Here is a 19,946-nt window from a genome sequence, read left to right as displayed (position 1 = left end):
AAAGCTAATGGCATGTTGGCCTTTATGACAAGAGGAGTTGAGTTTTGGAGCAAAGAGGTCCTTCTGCAGTTGTACAGGGCCCTAGTGAGACCGCACCTGGAGTACTGTGTGCAATTTTGGTCTCCAAATTTGAGGAAGGACATTCTTGCTATTGAGGGAGTGCAGCGTAGGTTCACTTGGTTAATTCCCGGATTGGCGGGACTGTCGAATGTTGAAAGACTGGAGCGACTAGGCTTGTATACACTGGAATGTAGAAGGATGAGAGGGGATCTTATTGAAACATGTAAGATTATTAAGGGATTGGACATGTTCGAGGCAGGAAACATGTTCCCAATGTTGGGGGAGTCCAGAACCAGGGGCCACAGTTTAAGAATAAGGGGTAGGCCATTTAGAACGGAGGTGAGGAAAAACTTTTTCAGTCAGAGAGTTGTGAATCTGTGGAATTCCCTGCCTCAGAAGGCAGTGGAGACCAATTCTCTGGATGCTTTCTCTTGAAAGAGCTTGATAGAGCTCTTAAAGATAGTGGAGTCAGGGGGTATGAGGAGAAGGCAGAAATGGGGTACTGATTGTGAATGATCAGCCATGATCACATTGAATAGCGGTGCTGGCTCGAAGGGCCGAATGGCCTCCTCCTGCACCTATTGTCTATTGTCTATCATCAGTCTGAAGAAGGGTCCAGCCCCAAATCATCATCTGCCCATTTCCTTCCCCAGATGCTGCCCGACCTGTTGAGTTCCTCCAGTACTTTGTGTTTTGCCATGTCCTGTATTTCCATTAATGCCCAAGAATCTACCAATCTGTGTTTTGAATAACCACAATGTACGAGCCCCTGCAGACCTCCAGGTTTGAGAATTGTACATGTTCACTACCCACTGAATGAAGAAATTTTGTTCGTCCCTGTTCTAAATGTTGTAGCAACGAAAATAGATGATGGTGGAACTCAGTGGGTCAGGCAGCAACTATGGAGTGAAATGGACATTGAACATTTTGGGCCAGGAACCTTAATCCGAGTAAGGATTGGCCTATGATGAGCGTTTGTCGGCACTGGGCCTGCACTCGCTGGAATTTAGATGAATGAGGGGGGACTCCATTGAAACATACAGAATAGTGAAAGGCTTGGATAGAGTGGATGTGGAGGATGTTTCCACTAGTGGGAGAGCCCAGGACTAGAGGTCATAGCCTCAGAATTAAAGGACATTCTTTTAGGAAGGAGATGAGGAGAAATTTCTTTAGTTAGAGGGTGGTGAATCTGTGGAATTCTTTTGCCACAGAACGCTGTGGAGGCCGACTCAGTCTATATTTTTAAGGCAGAGATAGATAGATTCTTGATTAATGCGGGTGTCCGAGGGTATGGGGAGAAGGCAGGAGAATGGGGTTAGGAGGGAGAGATAGATCAGCCATGATTGAATGGTGGAGTAGACTTGATGGGCCGAATGGCCTAATTCTACCCCATGACAGAAGGGGGAGGAGTTCTACAGTTTGATAGCCACAGGGACGAAGGATCTCCTGTGGCGTTCTGTCCTGCATCTTGGTGGGACTACTCTGGGTTGCTGAAGGTTCTCCTCAGGGTTGACCAGTGTGTCATGGAGGGGGTGAGCTGTATCGGCCAGGATGCTCCGCAGTTTGAGGATCATCCTTCCCTCCAAGACCCACCTCCCGTGAATCCAACTCCGCCCCCAGGACGGAGCCAGCCTTCCTGAAGAGTTTGTTGATCCTGTCGGCGTCCGCGGCCTTCGCCCTGCTGCCCCAGCACACGACAGCGAAGAAGATGACACTGGCTACCACCGATAGGTAGAACATCTGCAGCATTTAACTGCAGATGTTGAAGGAGTGGAGCCTTCTCAAAAGGTACAGCCGGCTCTGTCCCTTCCTGTACAGGGCCTCAGCGATCCTGGACCAGTCCAGTTTACTGTCCAGGTGAACTCCGAGGTGTTTGTACTCCTTGTTAAAACTGCACATCCACACCATTGATGGAGACAGGGGACAGGGGGCTTCCCCTCCTCCTAAAGTCCACCACTAACCTCCTTCGCCGTTATAATGTAAAATATGCATCGCTGAGGTCTGAATTTTTCTCCCACGTTACAGATCCTAGTGAGTGTTTGAGAGCCAAAGCACCATCGTGTGGAGAATGTATACGGATTGGAAAGGATTGTGGATGGTGCACAAAGGACGTGAGTTATTCGACCTATCCTATGAAAATCCTCTGTCCCTCTCTTCCCCTCCCCCTTCCCAGTTCTCCCTCTATCTTCCTGCCTCCACCTATATCCTTCCTTTGTCTCGCCCCCCCCCCTGATATCGGTCTGAAGAAGGGTCTCGACCCGAAACGTCGCCCATTCCTTCTCTCCCGAGATGCTGCCTGACCTGCTGAGTTACTCCAGCATTTTGTGAATAAATACCTTCTATTTGTACCAGCATCTGCAGTTATTTTCTTACACTATGAAAATTGAAGTTCGTTCCATCTATTGCGCCATTGAAACTTCATCAACGCAGTCTGATCATATCAAAAGCTCGGGACTGATGATGCAAAAATAAATGCATGGCTGGAGGAATTCAACAGGTCAGGCTGCATCTGTGGAGGAAAATGGACAGATCACATTTGGCATTGAGACCCTTCATCTAGACTGAAAGAGGAGAGGGAGGTAGCGAGTGTAAAGAGGTAGGGGGAGGGCAGTGGCAAGAGCTGGCAAGTGATATTCATAAGGTCATAAGTAATAGTAGAATTAGGCCATTCGGCCCATCAAGTCTATTCCGCCATTCAATCATGGCTGATCTATCTCACCCTCCTAATCCCTTTCTCTTGCCTTCTCCCCATTACCCCTGGGACACGTACTGATCAAGAATCTGTCTATCTCTGCCTTAAAGTATCCACTGACTTGGCCTCCACAGCCTTCTGTGGCAAAGAATTCCACAGATTCACCACCCTCCGACTAAAGAAATCCCTCCTCAGCTCCTTCCTAAAAGAACGTCCTTTAATTCTGAGGCTGTGACCTCTAGTCCTGGGCTCTCCCACTGGTGGAAACATCCTCTCCCCATCCGCTCTATCCAAGCCTTTCACTTCTCCTCTGCTTGTTTCAATGAGGTCCCACCTCTTTCTTCCAAACTCCAGCAAGTACTGGTGAGGAGGAGTTGATTCATAGGTTTGAGTCGGGTGGGAGAGGGAAGGGTGGAGATAGTTCCAGAGGGTGGGAGCGATGTGGGGAACAAGAAGCTTCAGGTACTGAAATCCGATAGAAACGAGAGGTGAAGAGGAGAACCAAGTAAGGTGGGATGGTGGCAGATGGGAACAACAGAAGGGTGGCCACGGTGGCGCAGCGGTAGAGTTGCTGCCTTGCAGCGCTTACAGCGCCAGAGGCCCGGGATCGACCCCGACTATTGGTGCTGTCTGCACGGAGTTTGTACGTTCTCCCCGTGACCTGCGTGGGTTTCCTGTAAGTCCTGTAAAGCTGCATCACGGCTTTCTAACTCTTACATACCTCAATGTCTCGACCTATAAAAGCCAGCATTCCGTACGCCTTCTTTACCACTACTTATGTTGCAACTTTCAAGGGAGTTATGGGCTTGGACCCCAAGATCCCTATGCAAGTCAACGCTGTTAACGGTCATGCCACTACTTGTATATCTTCTCCTCACACTTGACCTCCCAAAAGTGCAACACGTCACACTTGCTCAGACCAAACCCCATCTGCCATTAATTCGCCCATTTCTGTAGCTGATCTCTGATCAGTCTCCTCTGCTGAGGAGACTCAGGTCTTTGGAGTGCAGTGGGCACTCCTAAGGTCCTTCCGCAACACGGTGGTGGCACCAGCCATTTTCTATGGAGTGGTTTCTGCTGGAGCAGCAGCATCTCAGCGGCGGAGGGGGAGAGACTCGACAAGCTGGTCAGGCTGGCCCCCTCGACTCAGTGCAGGCGGTGGGAGAGAGGAGGATGGTGGCAAAGATAACATCGCTGCTGGACAACGACTCCCACCCCATGCAGGACACTGTCACTGCACTGAGTAGCTCCTTCAGTGACAGACTCCTTCACCCCAAGTGTGTGCAGGAGAGATATCAGAGGTCCTTCCTTCCCGCTGCTGTGAGACTGCACAACCAGCACTGCTCCCAGCAGACCAGTCAACAGACCAGTAAACAGTAACAGTAAAGGAAAAACACAGTAAATGATGACAATTATCCTTATCTTTACTTTTATTTATAATAAATGATCTCTTGCTATCACTTTGCTGCTGTAACACTGCAAATTTCCCCGGTGTGGGACAAATATAGGAAATTATTATTATTATTATTATTATTATTATTATTATTATTATTATTATTATTATTATTATTATTATTATTATTATTATTATTATTATTATTATTATTATTAATTATTAATATATATTATTATTATTATTATTATAGATTATTATTATTATTATTATTATTATTATTATTATTATTATTATTATTATTATTATTATTATTATTATTATTATTATTATTATTATTAATTATTAATATATATTATTATTATTATTATTATAGATTATTATTATTATTATAGATTATTATTATTATTATTATTATTATTATTATTATTATTATTATTATTATTATTATTATTATTATTATTATTATTATTAATTATTTATATATATTATTATTATTATTATTATAGATTATTATTATTATTATAGATTATTATTATTATTATTATTATTATTATTATTATTATTATTATTATTATTATTATTATTATTATTATTATTATTATTATTATTATTATTATTATTATTATTATTATTATTATTATTATTATCTCGCTGTATACTTTGACAGCCTTCCCTCACAGTCTGTGAGCCCAGCTTCTGTAGTAAGCCACAGACTAACACACGAGAGAATGTGCGTGGGAAGGAACTGCAGGTGCTGCTTTATACCGAAGGTAGACACAAAATGCTGGAGTAACTCAGCGGGACAGGCAGCATCTCTGGAGAGAAGGAATGGGCGACGTTGCGGGTCGAGACCCTTCTTCACGAGAGTCTAACACCCTTTGACGAGATATATCAGAAGTGACAAAATGCTGTGTACTTGTCTTGGGGTTTACAGCGACAGTTCAATACTAACGTTTGCTCAGACAATTTTGAATTGTGGGGAACAGCTTCCAGTAAACCAATCAGCAAGAGTCAAGAGTCAATAGTCAAGTCAAGTCAAGTCAATTTTATTTGTATTTGTATAGCACATTTAAAAACAACCCACGTTGACCAAAGTGCTGTACATCAGTTCAGGTACTAAGAACGAACATACAATGGCACACAAATATAACAGCACATACATAAACAGTTCACAGCGCCCCCTCAGAGGGCCTCAAACGCTAGGGAGTAGAAATAGGTTTTGAAATAGTGTTATATAGACAATATAATTATGTTTTCCTGGCCAGCTTGTGGAAATAATAAAAAAAAGAAAGTCGTGTAAGCTGTGTGCATTGTGAAATTCTCCCAGATATTTGATCAAATTGCATGGATATTTATATAACTGGCAAAAAAGAAAACTCCTCTGTGCATCATCACTATTCAATCAAACAAACCCAATCTTAGTGATCCCTTTTTATTGATAGGATTTCTTACAGCCAGGGGAATTGACAGCAGCACGCTGTGATGATATAGAAGCACTGAAAAGCAGAGGATGTCCGATGGAAAATATTGAAAATCCCAAAGGTTCATTGAGAATGGATATCAATAAACCTCTGACGGCCCAAGTAAACGGAGTGAAGACAGAGTTGGAAGACACCGTACAAATTGCACCACAAAGGCTAACCCTAAACTTACGATCAGGTAATTCAACTGTAGTACAATGTGCAAATCCAAATAGTATCTGATCTTATGATCTTATGATTTTTTAACACAAGTTGACGTGCACACTGGTCACCATGAGTTGGAGGCAATGCGTTAAATCTATTATTCTCATTATGAAAATTGACCCCCAGCATTTAATGCCATCATTTCAGATATCCAATGATTGTCAGATTTACTTTTATGTCCGTATCTATGAAACCCCTCCAATTTTCTTGCAGCCTCCTGCTGTAGTTCTGAAGTCAGGGTGGTGTCTTACCACCATGTTGCATGTAAGCTGGCCTCACATAGACCTGGGAGTGTCATCACCAGAGGGCCTCATGGAGGTTGATCAGCAGGTTAATGCCCCATGATTTCAGAGCCACAAACGACCAGTTGTCGAAGTTGCCATGCACATATGATTGCTGTGGTTTCACAGTACTCTAACGTGAATTCCTATACAATTCCTAGTGCAGTGTAGCTGGGGCATATTGGCCAGCGTGGGCAAGTTGGACCAAAGGGCCTGTTTCCATGCTGTGATCACACTATGGTTCGCGTTGGAAGCTGGTTTAAAACGAAGATGGACTCAAAATGCTGGAGTAACTCAGCGGGACGGGCAGCATCATCTGGAGAGAAGGAATGGGTGACATTTCGGGTCGAGACGTCTGAAGAAGGGTCTCGACCCGAAACATCACCCCTTCCTTCTCTCCAGAGATGCTGCCTGTCCCGCTGAGTTACTCCAGCTTTTTGTGTCTATCCTCACTCCACGATGTTAGGATTCTATGAATTCCAATTCACAACTTCATTATTGCAGCTCAAGAACTTTTGTAGATAGAAGCATTTTAAAAACGCCAGCATGAAACTTGATGACCTCTCGGGTTTAAACTATGACTTCAGCTGTTCTTGTCTGGACATGATGAATGTTATTGGTTAAGAATCAAAAGGCACAGCTGAGGTCTGGCGTACAATTGAATCACAGCTGTGGCAGCAGATGAAAAAGTTTAATTTGTGGAGTGATTCTCTGTTATCTCAACTCTTCCAGGTTATTCTTTCACAGACAGTTCTCTTTACCTAATTTAGTTTGCTCTTTATCCTTCAAATCCTTCCATTTTCTTTGAGACACTACTTTCTGACAAGGTTGACTTTTTCTTGCATTCTTTTCTGTCTCAACCCAACACTTGTTATTGTCTCGACCCGAAAGGTCCCCCATTCCTTCTCTCCAGAGATGCCGCCTGACCCCCCCTGAGTTACTCCAGCATTTTGTGTCTATCTTCGTTTTAAAGCAGCATCTGCAGTTCCTTATAGACAATAGACAATAGACAATAGGTGCAGGAGGAGGCCATTCGGCCCTTCGCGCCAGCATCGCCATTCAATGTGATCATGGCTGATCATTCTCAATCAGTACCCCGTTCCTGCCTTCTCCCCATACCCCCTGACTCCGCCATCCTTAAGAGCTCTATCCAGCTCTCTCTCGAATGCATTCGGAGAATTGGCCTCCACTGCCTTCTGAGGCAGAGAAGTCCACAGATTCACAACTCTCTGACTGAAAAAGTTTTTCCTCATCTCAGTTCTAAATGGCCTACCCCTTATTCTTAAACTGTGGCCCCTGGTTCTGGACTCCCCCAACATTGGGAACATGTTTCCTGCCTCTAACGTGTCCAACCCCTTAACAATCTTATACGTTTCGATAAGATCCCCCCTCATCCTTCTAAATTCCAGTGTATACAAGCCTAGTCGCTCCAGTCTTTCAACATATGACAGTCCCGCCATTCCGGGAATTAACCTAGTAAACCTACGCTGCACACTTGTTATTATATCTGTGGTCACCTTACATTCTCATTCACGACTCCCGGTATAATGACAGTCAGCCTCAACGAATGCATTAATGTGTATGTACCCTGGGCTGGAATTGAAGGATTGTCCATTCAGAGCTGAAGAGCTAAGAAAATACTTCAGATGTATTGAATGGAATTAAATTGAATTGATTTGAGGGACTCACCATTGAAACAAATCCTTCAGCCCACTGAATTCATGCTGACCATCGATCCCCCATTCTCTCCAAAAATGTACATGAGTCTGAAGAAGGGCCTCGACCCGAAACGTCACCCATTCCTTCTCTCCAGAGATGCTGCCTGTCCCGCTGAGTTACTCCAGCACTTTGTGTCTACCTCCACACATCGACAACCATGCTGAACTTTAAGGGGGTCTATTCTCTCCCCACCTGCCCTTTTACTTAATATATTCACAGAATCTCTTGTGATTTTCCTTTACCTTGCCTGCCAGATTCATTTCATGTCTTCATTTTGTCATTCCGATTTTCCTCTTAAGTGCCCTCCCGCACTCCTTATACTCATCAAGGGATTTGTTTGACCCCCAAATGCCTAAACCTGATGTATTTCTCCTTGTTCCTAACCTGAGCCTGATTATTGCTGCTCAATCAGGGTTTCCTAAACTTTCCAGCCTTGCCCTTAACCCTATCAGGAACTCGCTGTCCCAGCACGGTGGCGCAGCGGTAGAGTTGCTGCCTCACAGAGCTTGCAGCGCCAGAGACCCGGGTTCGATCCTGACGACGGGTGCTGTCTGTACGGAGCTTATGTGTTCTCCGCCGTGATCATGTGGGTTCCCTCCGAGATCTTCGGTTTCCTCCCACACTCCAAAGACATACAGGTTTGTAGGTTAATTGACTTGGTATAAGTCTAAATTGTCACTAGTGTCTGTAGGCCTGTGTTCATGTGCGGGGATCGCTGGTCGGTGCAGACTCGGAGGGCCAAAGGGCCTGTTTCCGCGCTGAATCTCTAAACTAAACTCCTCCTATTGCACTTTTAAAAGCATCCCACTTGCTTGACACCTAGTTACCTGTACAGTCTCACCCCATCATCATTAGTTCTGATCGCACCACTGACTATTGACTATGTAAGGGCCTGTTGCTGCTCTGTACTGTAGACAATAGACAATAGGTGCAGGAGGAGGCCATTCGGCCCTTTGAGCCAGCACCGCCATTCAATGTGATCATGGCTGATCATTCTCAATCAGTACCCCGTTCCTGCCTTCTCCCCATACCCCCTGACTCCGCTATCCTTAAGAGCTCTATCTAGCTCTCTCTTGAATGCATTCAGAGAATTGGCCTCCACTGCCTTCTGAGGCAGAGAATTCCACAGATTTACAACTCTCTGACTGAAAAAGTTTTTCCTCATCTCCGTTCTAAATGGCCTACCCCTTATTCTTAAACTGTGGCCCCTGGTTCTGGACTCCCCCAACATTGGGAACATGTTTCCTGCCTCTAATGTGTCCAACCCTTTAATAATCTTGTATGTTTTGATAAGATCCCCTCTCATCCTTCTAAATTCCAGTGTATACAAGCCTAGCCGCTCCAGTCTTTCAACATATGACAGTCCCGCCATTCCGGAAATTAATCTGGTAAACCTACGCTGCACGCCCTCAATAGCAAGAATATGCTTCCTCAATGGCCTGGATGTGTGTCAAATTTTAACTACCACCTCTTTAAGTACCTCAAGCCTCCACAACCCTCTTAAGGGAGGGAATTCCAGATGTTCGCCAGCCTTCGTAAGAAGAATTTCCAATGCTCGCCTTTCTTTACTCTTTTCAGGAGAGCCACAATCCTTCTCGTTGTATTTTAAGAGAGCTGACGATCAACCCATCGATTTGTATTTTCTTGCTGATCTCTCGTTTTCTTCGGAGAATGATTTGAAAAACTTGCAGATGTTGGGAATTGAATTGAAGAAGGAAATGAGGAAGATAACGTCTGATTTCAGAATTGGTAAAAAAAAGAAACCCAACCCATACCTTCGTTTTCTTTCCAGATTGAGCTGTTTGAAGTTGTACATATGTATGCATCACAACAAAATCATCAGCTAAGGCAAAAATGTCTTCCCCCTCCTAAGTTAACGAGGAACAATTTGTTTAGCAAGAAGACACAGGTAGCTGCAGATGTTGTAATTTGTAGCAAAAACCCTTCCTCTAGACTGATAGAGTGGAAGAAAGATAACCATTGTAAAGAGGGGATGGGGGGGGGGGGGGGGGGGTGGGGGGGGGAGGGGAGAGGGCATGCGATAGGTGGAGGAAGGAACCGCAGATGCTGGTTTCCACCGAAGACAGACACAAAGTGCTGGAGGAACTCAGCGGGACGGGCAGCATCTCTGGAGAGAAGGAATGGGCGACGTTTCAGGTCGAGACTCTTCTTCAAGAAGTTGCCCTGAAACGTCGCCCATTCCTTCTCTCCAGAGATGCCGCCTGTCCCGCTGAGTTACTCCAGCGTTCTGTGCCCATGTCTGCGTTAGGTGGATCGAGGTTGAATTGGTGGACGGAGTCATTTGGGGGGGTAACAACAGAGGCTGAACATAATTGTTGGAGGTAACCGGAGGCTGCAGATGATGGAATCGAATGGGAAAGGATTGTGGAGTGTGGGACCAGAGATGGGAAGGGGAGGGGAAGCCAAGGTGGGGGGGGGGGGGGGGTGGAGAAAGGGGCCTGATGAAAGAAATGTGTGGGGCATGGTTAGATGGAGTGGGTGGGGAAGAAGGTGGGTGAGAGGGGGTGGGGGGGTGAGGTTTAGTGGGATAGATGGGTGGGTGAGGGAGGACCTGGGAGGATGGAGAGAAAGAGAGGGATGCGGCCTAGCAGAACGCAGAGAATTCGAAGTTCATGCCAGTGGGTTACGAGGCCGTAAGGTCACAAGGGATAGGAGTAGAATTAGGCCATTCGGCCCATCAAGTCCATTCCAACATTCAATCATGGCTGATCTATCTCTCCCTCCTGACCCCATTCTCCTGCCTTCTCCCCATGACCTCAGACACCCGTACTAATCAAGAATCTGTCTATCTCTGCCGTAAGATCCATGCCTTCTAGATTACCGAGGCTGAATAGGAGGTGCTGCTCCTCTAGTTGCGTCTGGCCTCACCCTGGCTGTGGAAGAGACAGAGGTGGGCGAGGTCAGTGTGGGAATGGGGGGGGGGGGGAATTGAAATGGCCAGCGACCGGGAGGTCCAAGTACAGGTGCTCAGGAAAGTGGTTGCCTAATCTGCTGCTGGTCTCACCCAAGTGGAGGAGGCCAAATCGCAAGCATCAAATATAAATACTGTTCTTCTCAATTCATTTTAAAACCAGTGTTTGATGGTCCAAGTGACGTTTCCTATTGAGCGCCCATTGCGAATCATTCTTCACTTGTCTTCTTTATCGTGACTGTTTCTGATAACGTGCGGTTTAACTGTGAACGCGCTCCCTTTCAGGGTTCGGTACAGTGGAGGAAACACCTTGCCCGGCTGGTAAAACGTGCACAGCTCAATCTAGCTTCAGAAATGTGCTGTCTTTAACCAGCGACGGGGCAGAATTCAACAGAAGTGTACGCAAGCAGGCCGTTAGGGCAGGCCTGAATTCTTCATCACGGGCTGTGGATGCTATAATGCAGGCTGCTGTCTGTGCGGTGAGTGAAAACACTTCAGTCTATGTACTAAAACTCTCGTTTGTTTGTTTGTTTGTTCCTGAACCGCAGCCAAAACGGTACACGATAGCGCGGCAATTTTAGCCCACCTTACTCACCGTCGTCCCTTTGGTGCTAATGGAAGAAGTTTCATTGAAATCAGTGTTATATTTTTTAAGTTATTCACATTTTATAGTTTAAATCTATCTCCTAGGGAGGGAGGGAGGGTGGAAGGAGGGGGGAGGGAGGGGGTGGAAGGAGGAGGGCAGGGAGGGGGGAGGAAGGAGGATAAGGGGGGTTGAGGGGGATGGAGTGGGGGGGGCAGAGGGAGGGGAGGAGGGAGGGGGGAGGGAGGGGGAGGAGAGGTCACAGTCTCAAAATAAGCACCATGTCACCCGGAGTGAAAGGAGAAGAAGGTTTCTTCGAAGATATAATCTCTGGCAGCATCTCCGGAGAGAAGGAACGGGTGATGTTTGGGGTCAAGGCCTTTCTTCAGACCGAAAGTCACGTCAAAGGGAAAGATCACTTCACTCAGAGGGTGGTGAAGCTTTGAAATTCTCCAGTCCAGAGGGTTGTGGAGACTCAGTCATTGATCGAATTAAAAACAGGGTTTCATAGATTCGTGGAGATTCAAGGAATGAAGAAGAATGTGGGGGTGAAAGTCAGGAAGCGATGTTGAGCTAGAAAATCTGCTGTGATCTTATTTGGATGGTGGATCTGGGGCAAAAGGTGCCAAATAGTCTCTGCCTCCTCCAGTTTCCAGTTCTGTTCTCATATACAGAGTTGGACACAAAATGCTGGAGCAACTCGGCGGATCAGGCAGCATCTCTGGGGAGAAAGAATGGATGATGTTTCGGGTCGGGACCCTTCTTCAGACCTTCCTACTCACACACAGAGAGATTTTAGATTTAGATTTAGAGATACAGCGCGGAAACAGGCCCTTCGGCCCACCGATTCCGCGCCGCCCAGCGATCTCCGCACATTAACACTATCCTGCACACACTAGGGACAATTTTTACATTTACCCAGTCAATTAACTTACATACCCGTACGTCTTTGGAGTGTGGGAGGAAACCGAAGATCTCGGAGAAAACCCACACAGGTCACGGGGAGAACGTACAAACTCCGTACAGACGGCGCCCTTAGTCAGGATCGAACCTGAGTCTCCAGCGCTGCATTAGCTGTAAGGCAGCAACTCTACCGCTGCGCCACCTTGCCACCAATTGTTGTCCAATGTACAATGAATAAAGGGCCTGTCCCAGTTGCGTGATGTTTAAGGCGACTGCCGGCGACTGTCAAAGTCGTAGCAGATCGCCGAAATTTTCTTTCACCCTACGACAATGACCACGACAATGACCACGACAATGCCCAGTCAGGTCGATACAAGTTACAAGTTTTTTGTGAAACTAGCACCTGGCTAAGAGATTACACCGTCTTCAGAAACATCGCAAAATTCCCACGCTTACCTGACCGTCAAACTGTCGCCTCCAATCTACCTGTCAAATGTCCTGACGGTAAATAAATTGGTTAAACAAAACTATCTTCTGGTATCTTCAAATGCCTTTTCTTAATTTAATATTACGTGCTTCTAAATGCATCTGCGACAACCTAGCAAACCTGGGGACAGCATGCGACAGACAGCGCCCGCAATAAGCTACGATACCTGGCGACAAGCCAGCTGTCGCCGAGAAATTTCTATCTGGAATTTTTTTCCGCGACGCGCCGAGATCCGCTACGATTCATTGAAGACTCCTCACGATCATGCCCGCGACACCCCAGCAAACGTTCGGCGACAGCCTAGTCACCGGCAGTTGCCATAAAATCGCCAAAGTGGGACAGGCCCTTTAACTGTGAGAAACTGTGTGTCACTGTAAGGAAGCATGCAGGTACAGCAGGAAGTGAAGAAAGCCAATGGAACGTTGGCCTTCATAACAAGAGGAGTTGAGTATAGGAGCAAAGAGGTCCTTCTGCAGTTGTACAGGGCCCTAGTGAGACTGCACCTGGAGTACTGTGTGCAGTTTTGGTCTCCAAATTTGAGGAAGGATATTCTTGCTATTGAGGGCGTGCTGCGTACGTTTACTAGGTTAATTCCCGGAATGGCGGGACTGTCGTATGTTGAAAGACTGGAGCGACTAGGCTTGTATACACTGGAATTTAGAAGGATGAGAGGGGATCTTATCAAAACGTATAAGATTATTAAGGGGTTGGATGCGTTAGAGGCAGGAAACATGTTCCCAATGTTGGGGGAGTCCAGAACAAGTCCACAGTTTAAGAATAAGGGGTAGGCCATTTAGAACGGAGATGAGGAAAAACGTTTTCAGTCAGAGTTGTGAATCTGTGGAATTCTCTACCTCAGAAGTGGAGGCCAATTCTCTGAATGCATTCAAGAGAGAGCTAGATAGAGCTCTTAAGGATAGCGGAGTCAGGGGGTATGGGGGGAGAAGGCAGGAATGGGGTACTGATTGAGAATGATCAGCCATGATCACATTGAGTGGTGGTGCTGGCTCGAAGGGCCGAATGGCCTCCTCCTGCACCTATTGTCTATTGTCTATTGTCTAAAAGGGGACATAGATTCAACATAGCTGCAACAATTGAATGTGGATGAAAGGGGCAATTCCAATGAATTCAATGCTGATGGGAAATGAATTCAATGCTTGATCTGAAATGTTAACCTTGTTCCTCTTTCTGCCGAGGCTCCTGGACCACCACTGAGCATCCCCAGTATTTTCTGTTCCATGGCGTCATTCAGCTCTCTCTCATTCTCTCCCACAGAGAGGCTGATTTTGAGCTCTTGGCTCTGGATTTGCGGAGAGATCCAGTTCACTCCCTTGAAGTTCAATCTTCCCCACCCCTCCCTTCCCCTGGGACCCCCTTCCTTGTAGCCTGGCTCTCTGACGAGCTTTTGAAAAAATTCTTTGACTGGGTGCCATCCTTTGCGAGATTGTGACCCGGCGAGGATTTTCAGACGTATTTATGGATGGAATAAATTCTTTCCGCATTCTGTCGGGGGGCTTTCAATCTCAAGCATTTGTTCTGCTAGAACAATGTTCCATCTGTGCTCAGTATTAATCTCGGCAAATTGGCTCCACCACCTCAGCCTCGGGACTTTCACATGGGAGTTGTTCCCTTCTGTTTTGTGAGCTAGGCCGCGAAGTGAGTCTTGCAGCTTGTGCAGGCGTAGAAACATCTTAAAAAGCCATCTATCCACCCCTTTCCCACCTCCCAGGTCCTCAGAACTTAAATGTAGAACTCAGGGCGGCACGGTGGCGTAGCGGTAGAGTTGCTGCCTTACAGCGAATGCAGCGCCGGAGACTCAGGTTCGATCCTGACTACAGGTGCCTGTCTGTACGGAGTTTGTACGTTCTCCCCGTGACCTGCGTGGGTTTTCTCCGAGATCTTCGGTTACCTCCCACACTCCAAAGACGTACAGGTTTGTAGGTTAATTGGCTTGGTATAAATGTAAAATTGTCCCTAGTGGGTGTAGGATAGTGTTAATGTGCGGGGATCGCTGGTCGGCGCAGACTCAGTGGGCCGAAGGGCCTGTTTCCGCGCTGTATCTCTAAACTAAACTAAACTAAACAACGAGTTGTATAATTTGGAATTAGTGATTGATATCATAAAATTCTTAGTTTCTGTGAACTTCCATTCATTTTACTGTTGATGTTTAATTTCCCATTATTTTATGTTTCCCCGTGACCTGCGTGGGTTTTCTCCGAGATCTTCGGTTTCCTCCCACACTCCAAAGACGTGCAGGTTTGTAGGTGAATTGGCTTGGTGTAAATGTAAAATTGTCCCTAGTGTGTGTGTGGGGATGGTGTTAATGTGTGGGGATCGCTGGGCGGCGCGGACTCGGTGGGGGCCGAAGGGGCCTTTTTCCGCGCCGCGTCTCCAAACTAAACTAAACATCGCGCTCCAAATGTAAATCGGCCCTTTTTTTGCACCGAAACTGCGGAGAATCTGCCTTGACAGTTGAACTGCCCACTGTCACTTCTAACAACATGGCCGTCCTGTCGTGCACTTGTGTCTGGAAGAAAAAAACCATTGCACTTGAGTTAGTTCTGGTGACGAGTGATGGCAGCTGTCCGCATGCTTTCCCTGAAGCTTCGCGAGCTGATGTGCCGTGCTCCGAGGTCAGTGAAATCACTAATGGATCATTGCCAGCATCTCTCACTCCCAGCAATGTGGGGAGTTACCCATTGCTCTGCTTCAAGTGCAACCTTCTGGAAACACTGCCGTCATCTTGGCAGCTGTTATTTTGCGCAGCACACTTGCTTTTTAATTGCATTTCCTTCCCATAGTTTTCCCACACCTTCTCCTCAGCATCGGCTGGAGTTCTGAAACAGCAGAAGGTGGGGCCAAGGCATGGCCTTCCGATCCAACATCTGCCTCGCTGTTTGTTGGAACTGTGCGTCATGGTTGGAACAATTTGCAGTGAGTTCGGTCAACTGCCTTGACCCTGAGAGGTGCTAATTATATTTCCTATCGATGGCGCAATGGATCGCGGTCCCAGATTAAAGTGAAGATAGACAATTTATGTGTCTATCATAAGACACATATGATATGTGGAGGAATGAACTGCAGATGCTGGTTTACACCGAAGATAGACACAAAATGCTGGAGTAACTCAGAAGGACAGGCATCATCTCCTGGGAGAAGGAATAGGTGACGTTTAAGGTCGAGACCCTTCTTCAGACTGAGAGTTACTCCAGCATTTTGTGTCTATCTTCGGTGTAAACCAGCATCTGCAGTTCATTCCTCCACATTTCGTCCAAGATTAAAGTGCACGAGTTTCTTAATTTGTTGATCTACATTGTTCCAGGTTAAGCTACGCCTCAAATTTACATTCTCACACTTATTTACAAACCCCTCCTTCGTCCTGCCAACTCTGTGTGATCTCTTCAAGTCCAACTGCAATCTGAGAACATATTTAGAAATGTAAATCTGTGGAATTCTCTGCCTCAGAAGGCAGTGGAGGCCAATTCACTGGATGCTTTTCAAGAGAGAGTTAGATAGATCTCTTATTGATAGGGGGTATGGGGAGAAGGCAGGAACGCGGTACTGATTGTGGATGATCAGCCATGATCACATTGAATGGTGGTGCCGGCTCGAAGGGCCGAATGGCCTCCTCCTGCACCTATTGTCTATTGTCTATTGAATAAAGGGGTGCAGGAGTACAATTAAGAGGGAAATCAGAAGGGCAAAAAGGGGGCCCGAGATAGTTTTGGCAGATAAGGTAAAGGGGAATATAAAGAGATTCCACCAGTAAATGAAAGGAAAAAATAATAATCAGGTGGAAGCTGCAATATGACAAAGGTTAGGATAGCTGTACAGCACAACAACCTTTGGGCATTCATTAACGCACATTAATGTTCCAAATAAGTATTCCTTGACGCACACCACAATAGTTTGGATGGGTATTCCGTAGAAACCTTGAGAATAGGTGCAGGGGGAGGCCATTCGGCCCTTCGAGCCAGCACTGCCATTCATTGTGGTCATGGCTGATCATCCACAATCAGTAACCTGCCTTCTCCCCATATCCCTTGATTCCACTAGCCCCTAGGGCTCCATCTAACTCTCTTTTAAATTCATCCAGTGAATTGGCCTCTACTGCCTTCTGTGGCAGAGAATTCCACAAATTCAAAACTCTGGGTGAAAATGTTTCTTCTCACCTCAACCTTCTCACTACAAGGTTCCTGATATTGAAAATTAAACAAAGGATTAAATAGCATGCAACCTTACTTGTATTAGTGTTATTGCATTTGTATATTCATGTTTTGAGGAATGGATCGACTGGGCATATATTCACTGGAATTTAGAAAGGATGAGAGGGGATCTTATAGAAACATATAAAATTCTTAAGGGATTGGACAGGCTAGGTGCAGGAATTTTTTTCCCAAAGTTGGGGGAGTCCCGAACCAGAGGTCACAGTTTAAGAATAAGGGGTTGGCCATTTAGGATTGAGATGAGGAAACACTTTTTCACCCTGAGAGTTGTGAATCTGTGGAATTCTCTGCCACAGAAGGGAGTGGAGGCCGATTCACTGAATGTTTTCAAGAGGGAGTTAGATTTAGCTCTTAGGGCTAAGGGAATGAAGGGATATGGGGAGAAAACAGGAACGGGGTACTGATTTGGGATGATCAGCACTGATCATGGCTAGAAGGGCCGAATGGCCTACTCCTGCAACTATTTTCTATGTTTCTATGTTTCTATGTTTCTATGTTTCTATGTTTCTATGAGAACGTGTTGTTATTGATAATAAGAAATTGGAAAGTTCGCACAATATCAAGGGTCAAAATCTGTATAAAAGGTTGAGCTTTGCAAGTGGAATTTCAGAGTAGTACAGTAGCTGGGTCTGTGCTGGTCTCCTTGTGCACAAGTAACTAAAGTGCGTCTGTAAAATGAATGGAAGTTGTCAGAGTCCAGTTGATCAGTGACGACACAGGGAGAGAATATGTCCTCTTAAAAATCAACGTCAATAGTCATCTAAAAAAGTGCTGGAGTTTCTCAATGGGTCAGGCAGCATCTCTGGAGAACATAGATAGGTGACGTTTCACAGTGTACTGGAGTAACTCAGTGGGTCAGGCAGCATCTCTGGAGAACATAGATAGGTGACATTTCACAGAGTGCTGGAGTAACTCAGTCGGTCAGGCAGCATCTCTGGAGAACATAGATAGGTGACGTTTCACAGTGCTGGAGTAACTCAGAGGGTCAGGCAGCACCTCTGGAGAACATAGATAGGTGATGTTTCACAGAGTGCTGGAGTAACTCAGCGGGTCAGATAGCATCTTTGGAGAACATAGATAGGTGACGTTTCACAGAGTACTGGAGCAACTCAGTGGGTCAGGCAGCACCTCTGGAGAACTTAGATAGGTGACGTTTCATAGAGTGCTGGAGTAATTCAGTGGGTCAGGTAGCATCTTTGGAGAACATAGATAGGTGACGTTTCACAGAGTGCTGGAGTAACTCAGCAGCTCAGGCAGCATCTCTGGAGAACATAGATAGGTGACTTTTCGGGTCAGGACCCTTTCTCGGACTGATTGTGGGGGGAGGGGAAAAGAAGCTGGGAGAGTGGAGAGGCAGGGCAAAGAATGGCAGGTAATAGGTGAACGGGCAGGCAATAGGTAACAGGTGCGGGGAGGGTTGATATGCAGATGGTTAGAACAAAGGCCAGAGATTAAAACAGAAGGCGTGAGAGAAAAGGATTGAAGAGTTGCGAATTGTGAAGCCGGAGGAAGGAATGAGGGTGGAGGGGGAGGGGGAGGGGAGAAGTAGGTGTGGGTACAGTGGGGCGTGGTAGGGAAGGGGGGGGGGGGGTTATGAGGGAGAAAGGTGATGGGGTGAGGGTTGTAAAGGATATCTAAAAAAAAGGAATCTATGTGTAGAGGCTCAGGAGCTGGGCGAGGGAGAAAATACAGATGCTCCTCGACCTACGATGCTTCGACTTACGATATTTCGACTTTACGATGATGCAAACACTGGGCAATGGCAGTGAGCCGCAGATCGCTTCCGGCCATGTGATCGGGTGTATTAAATGCATTTTCGACTTACGATATTTCCGATTTACGATGGGTTTATCGGAAGGTAAACCCATCGTAGGTTCGAGGAGCACCTGTTACTATTTCTGGGCCAGATTGAGTTTTTTCGAAGAGGTGAAGAGGATTGATGAGGGCAGTGTGGTGCTGGTCAGTAGGCTTGTCTGGAAGGTTAGATCACATGGGATCGCATGGGAGTATTCACACGGTTGGGTTGTGAACCCATCTCTAAACACGTGTAGGAAGGAACTGCAGGTGCTGGTTTACACCGAAGACAGACACAAACTGCTGGAGTAACTCAGCGGGACAGGCCGCAACTCGGGAGAGAAGGAATGGGTGACGTTTCGGGTCTGAAGAAGGGCCACGGCCTGAAACATCACCCATTCCTCCTCTCCAGAGATGCTGCCTGTCCCGCTGAGTTACTCCAGCGTTTTGTGTCCAGCTATAGTTATTCTTTGCCTTTCATTGGCCAGAATTCCCAGTTGGCAGGGAGATGAGGAAAAACATTTTCAGTCAGAGAGTTGTGAATCTGTGGAATTCTCTGCCTCGGAAGGCAGTGGAGGCCAATTCTCTGGATGCATTCAAGAGAGAGCTAGAGAGAGCTCTTAAGGATAGTGGAGTCAGGGGGTACGGGGAGAAGGCAGGAACGGGGTACTGATTGAGAATGATCAGCCATGATCACATTGAATGGCGGTGCTGGCTCGAAGGGCCAAACGGCCTCCTCCTGCACCTATTGTCTATTGTCTATTGTCTACAAAACGTTTTCCAAATGTCAAACATGCTCCATTAAAAACCCATAGTTAAAATCTTTCAGTGCAGCGAAGCAATGCCAAGTTCAAGGTCAGTCGTGAATGGTGGGGTAGGCATAAGGTGGCAAATGTCTTGTCTCTGTTTCTAATATCATATTGTATTCGCTAAGTATTACCAGGCTGTGCTCAGAGTGGGGGTGGTGAATGGAGCAGGGGTCTTCACCTCTCCAATTAATCTTTGACACATTAAAAATGCATGCTTAGTTTAGTTTAGTTTAGTTTAGTTTAGTTAAGTTTAGAGATACAACGCAGAAACTGGCCCTTCGGCCCACCGAGTCCGCTCCGACCAGCGATCCCCGCACGCTAACACTATCCAACACACACTAGGGACAATTTACATTTATGCCCAGCTAATTAACCTACA

At 46.2% G+C, this 19,946-nt stretch overlaps 1 protein-coding gene across 1 annotated transcript in view; it reads left to right on the top strand.

Annotated features, from left to right (window-relative positions):
* The window catches only part of LOC144607178 (integrin beta-1-like), an 85,480-nt gene that overhangs the window by 25,971 nt on the left and 39,563 nt on the right, over positions 1-19,946 (top strand). The window contains exons 3-6 of the mRNA XM_078423851.1: positions 2,086-2,171; positions 5,591-5,807; positions 9,412-9,582; positions 11,051-11,244. Coding sequence (XP_078279977.1) covers positions 2,086-2,171; positions 5,591-5,807; positions 9,412-9,582; positions 11,051-11,244 — 668 coding nt within the window. The remainder of the gene's footprint in view (positions 1-2,085; positions 2,172-5,590; positions 5,808-9,411; positions 9,583-11,050; positions 11,245-19,946) is intronic.

This window comes from Rhinoraja longicauda, chromosome 2 (assembly GCF_053455715.1).
Source record: "Rhinoraja longicauda isolate Sanriku21f chromosome 2, sRhiLon1.1, whole genome shotgun sequence".
NCBI lineage: Eukaryota > Metazoa > Chordata > Chondrichthyes > Rajiformes > Arhynchobatidae > Rhinoraja > Rhinoraja longicauda.
This window is presented reverse-complemented; position numbering and strand designations above follow the sequence as displayed.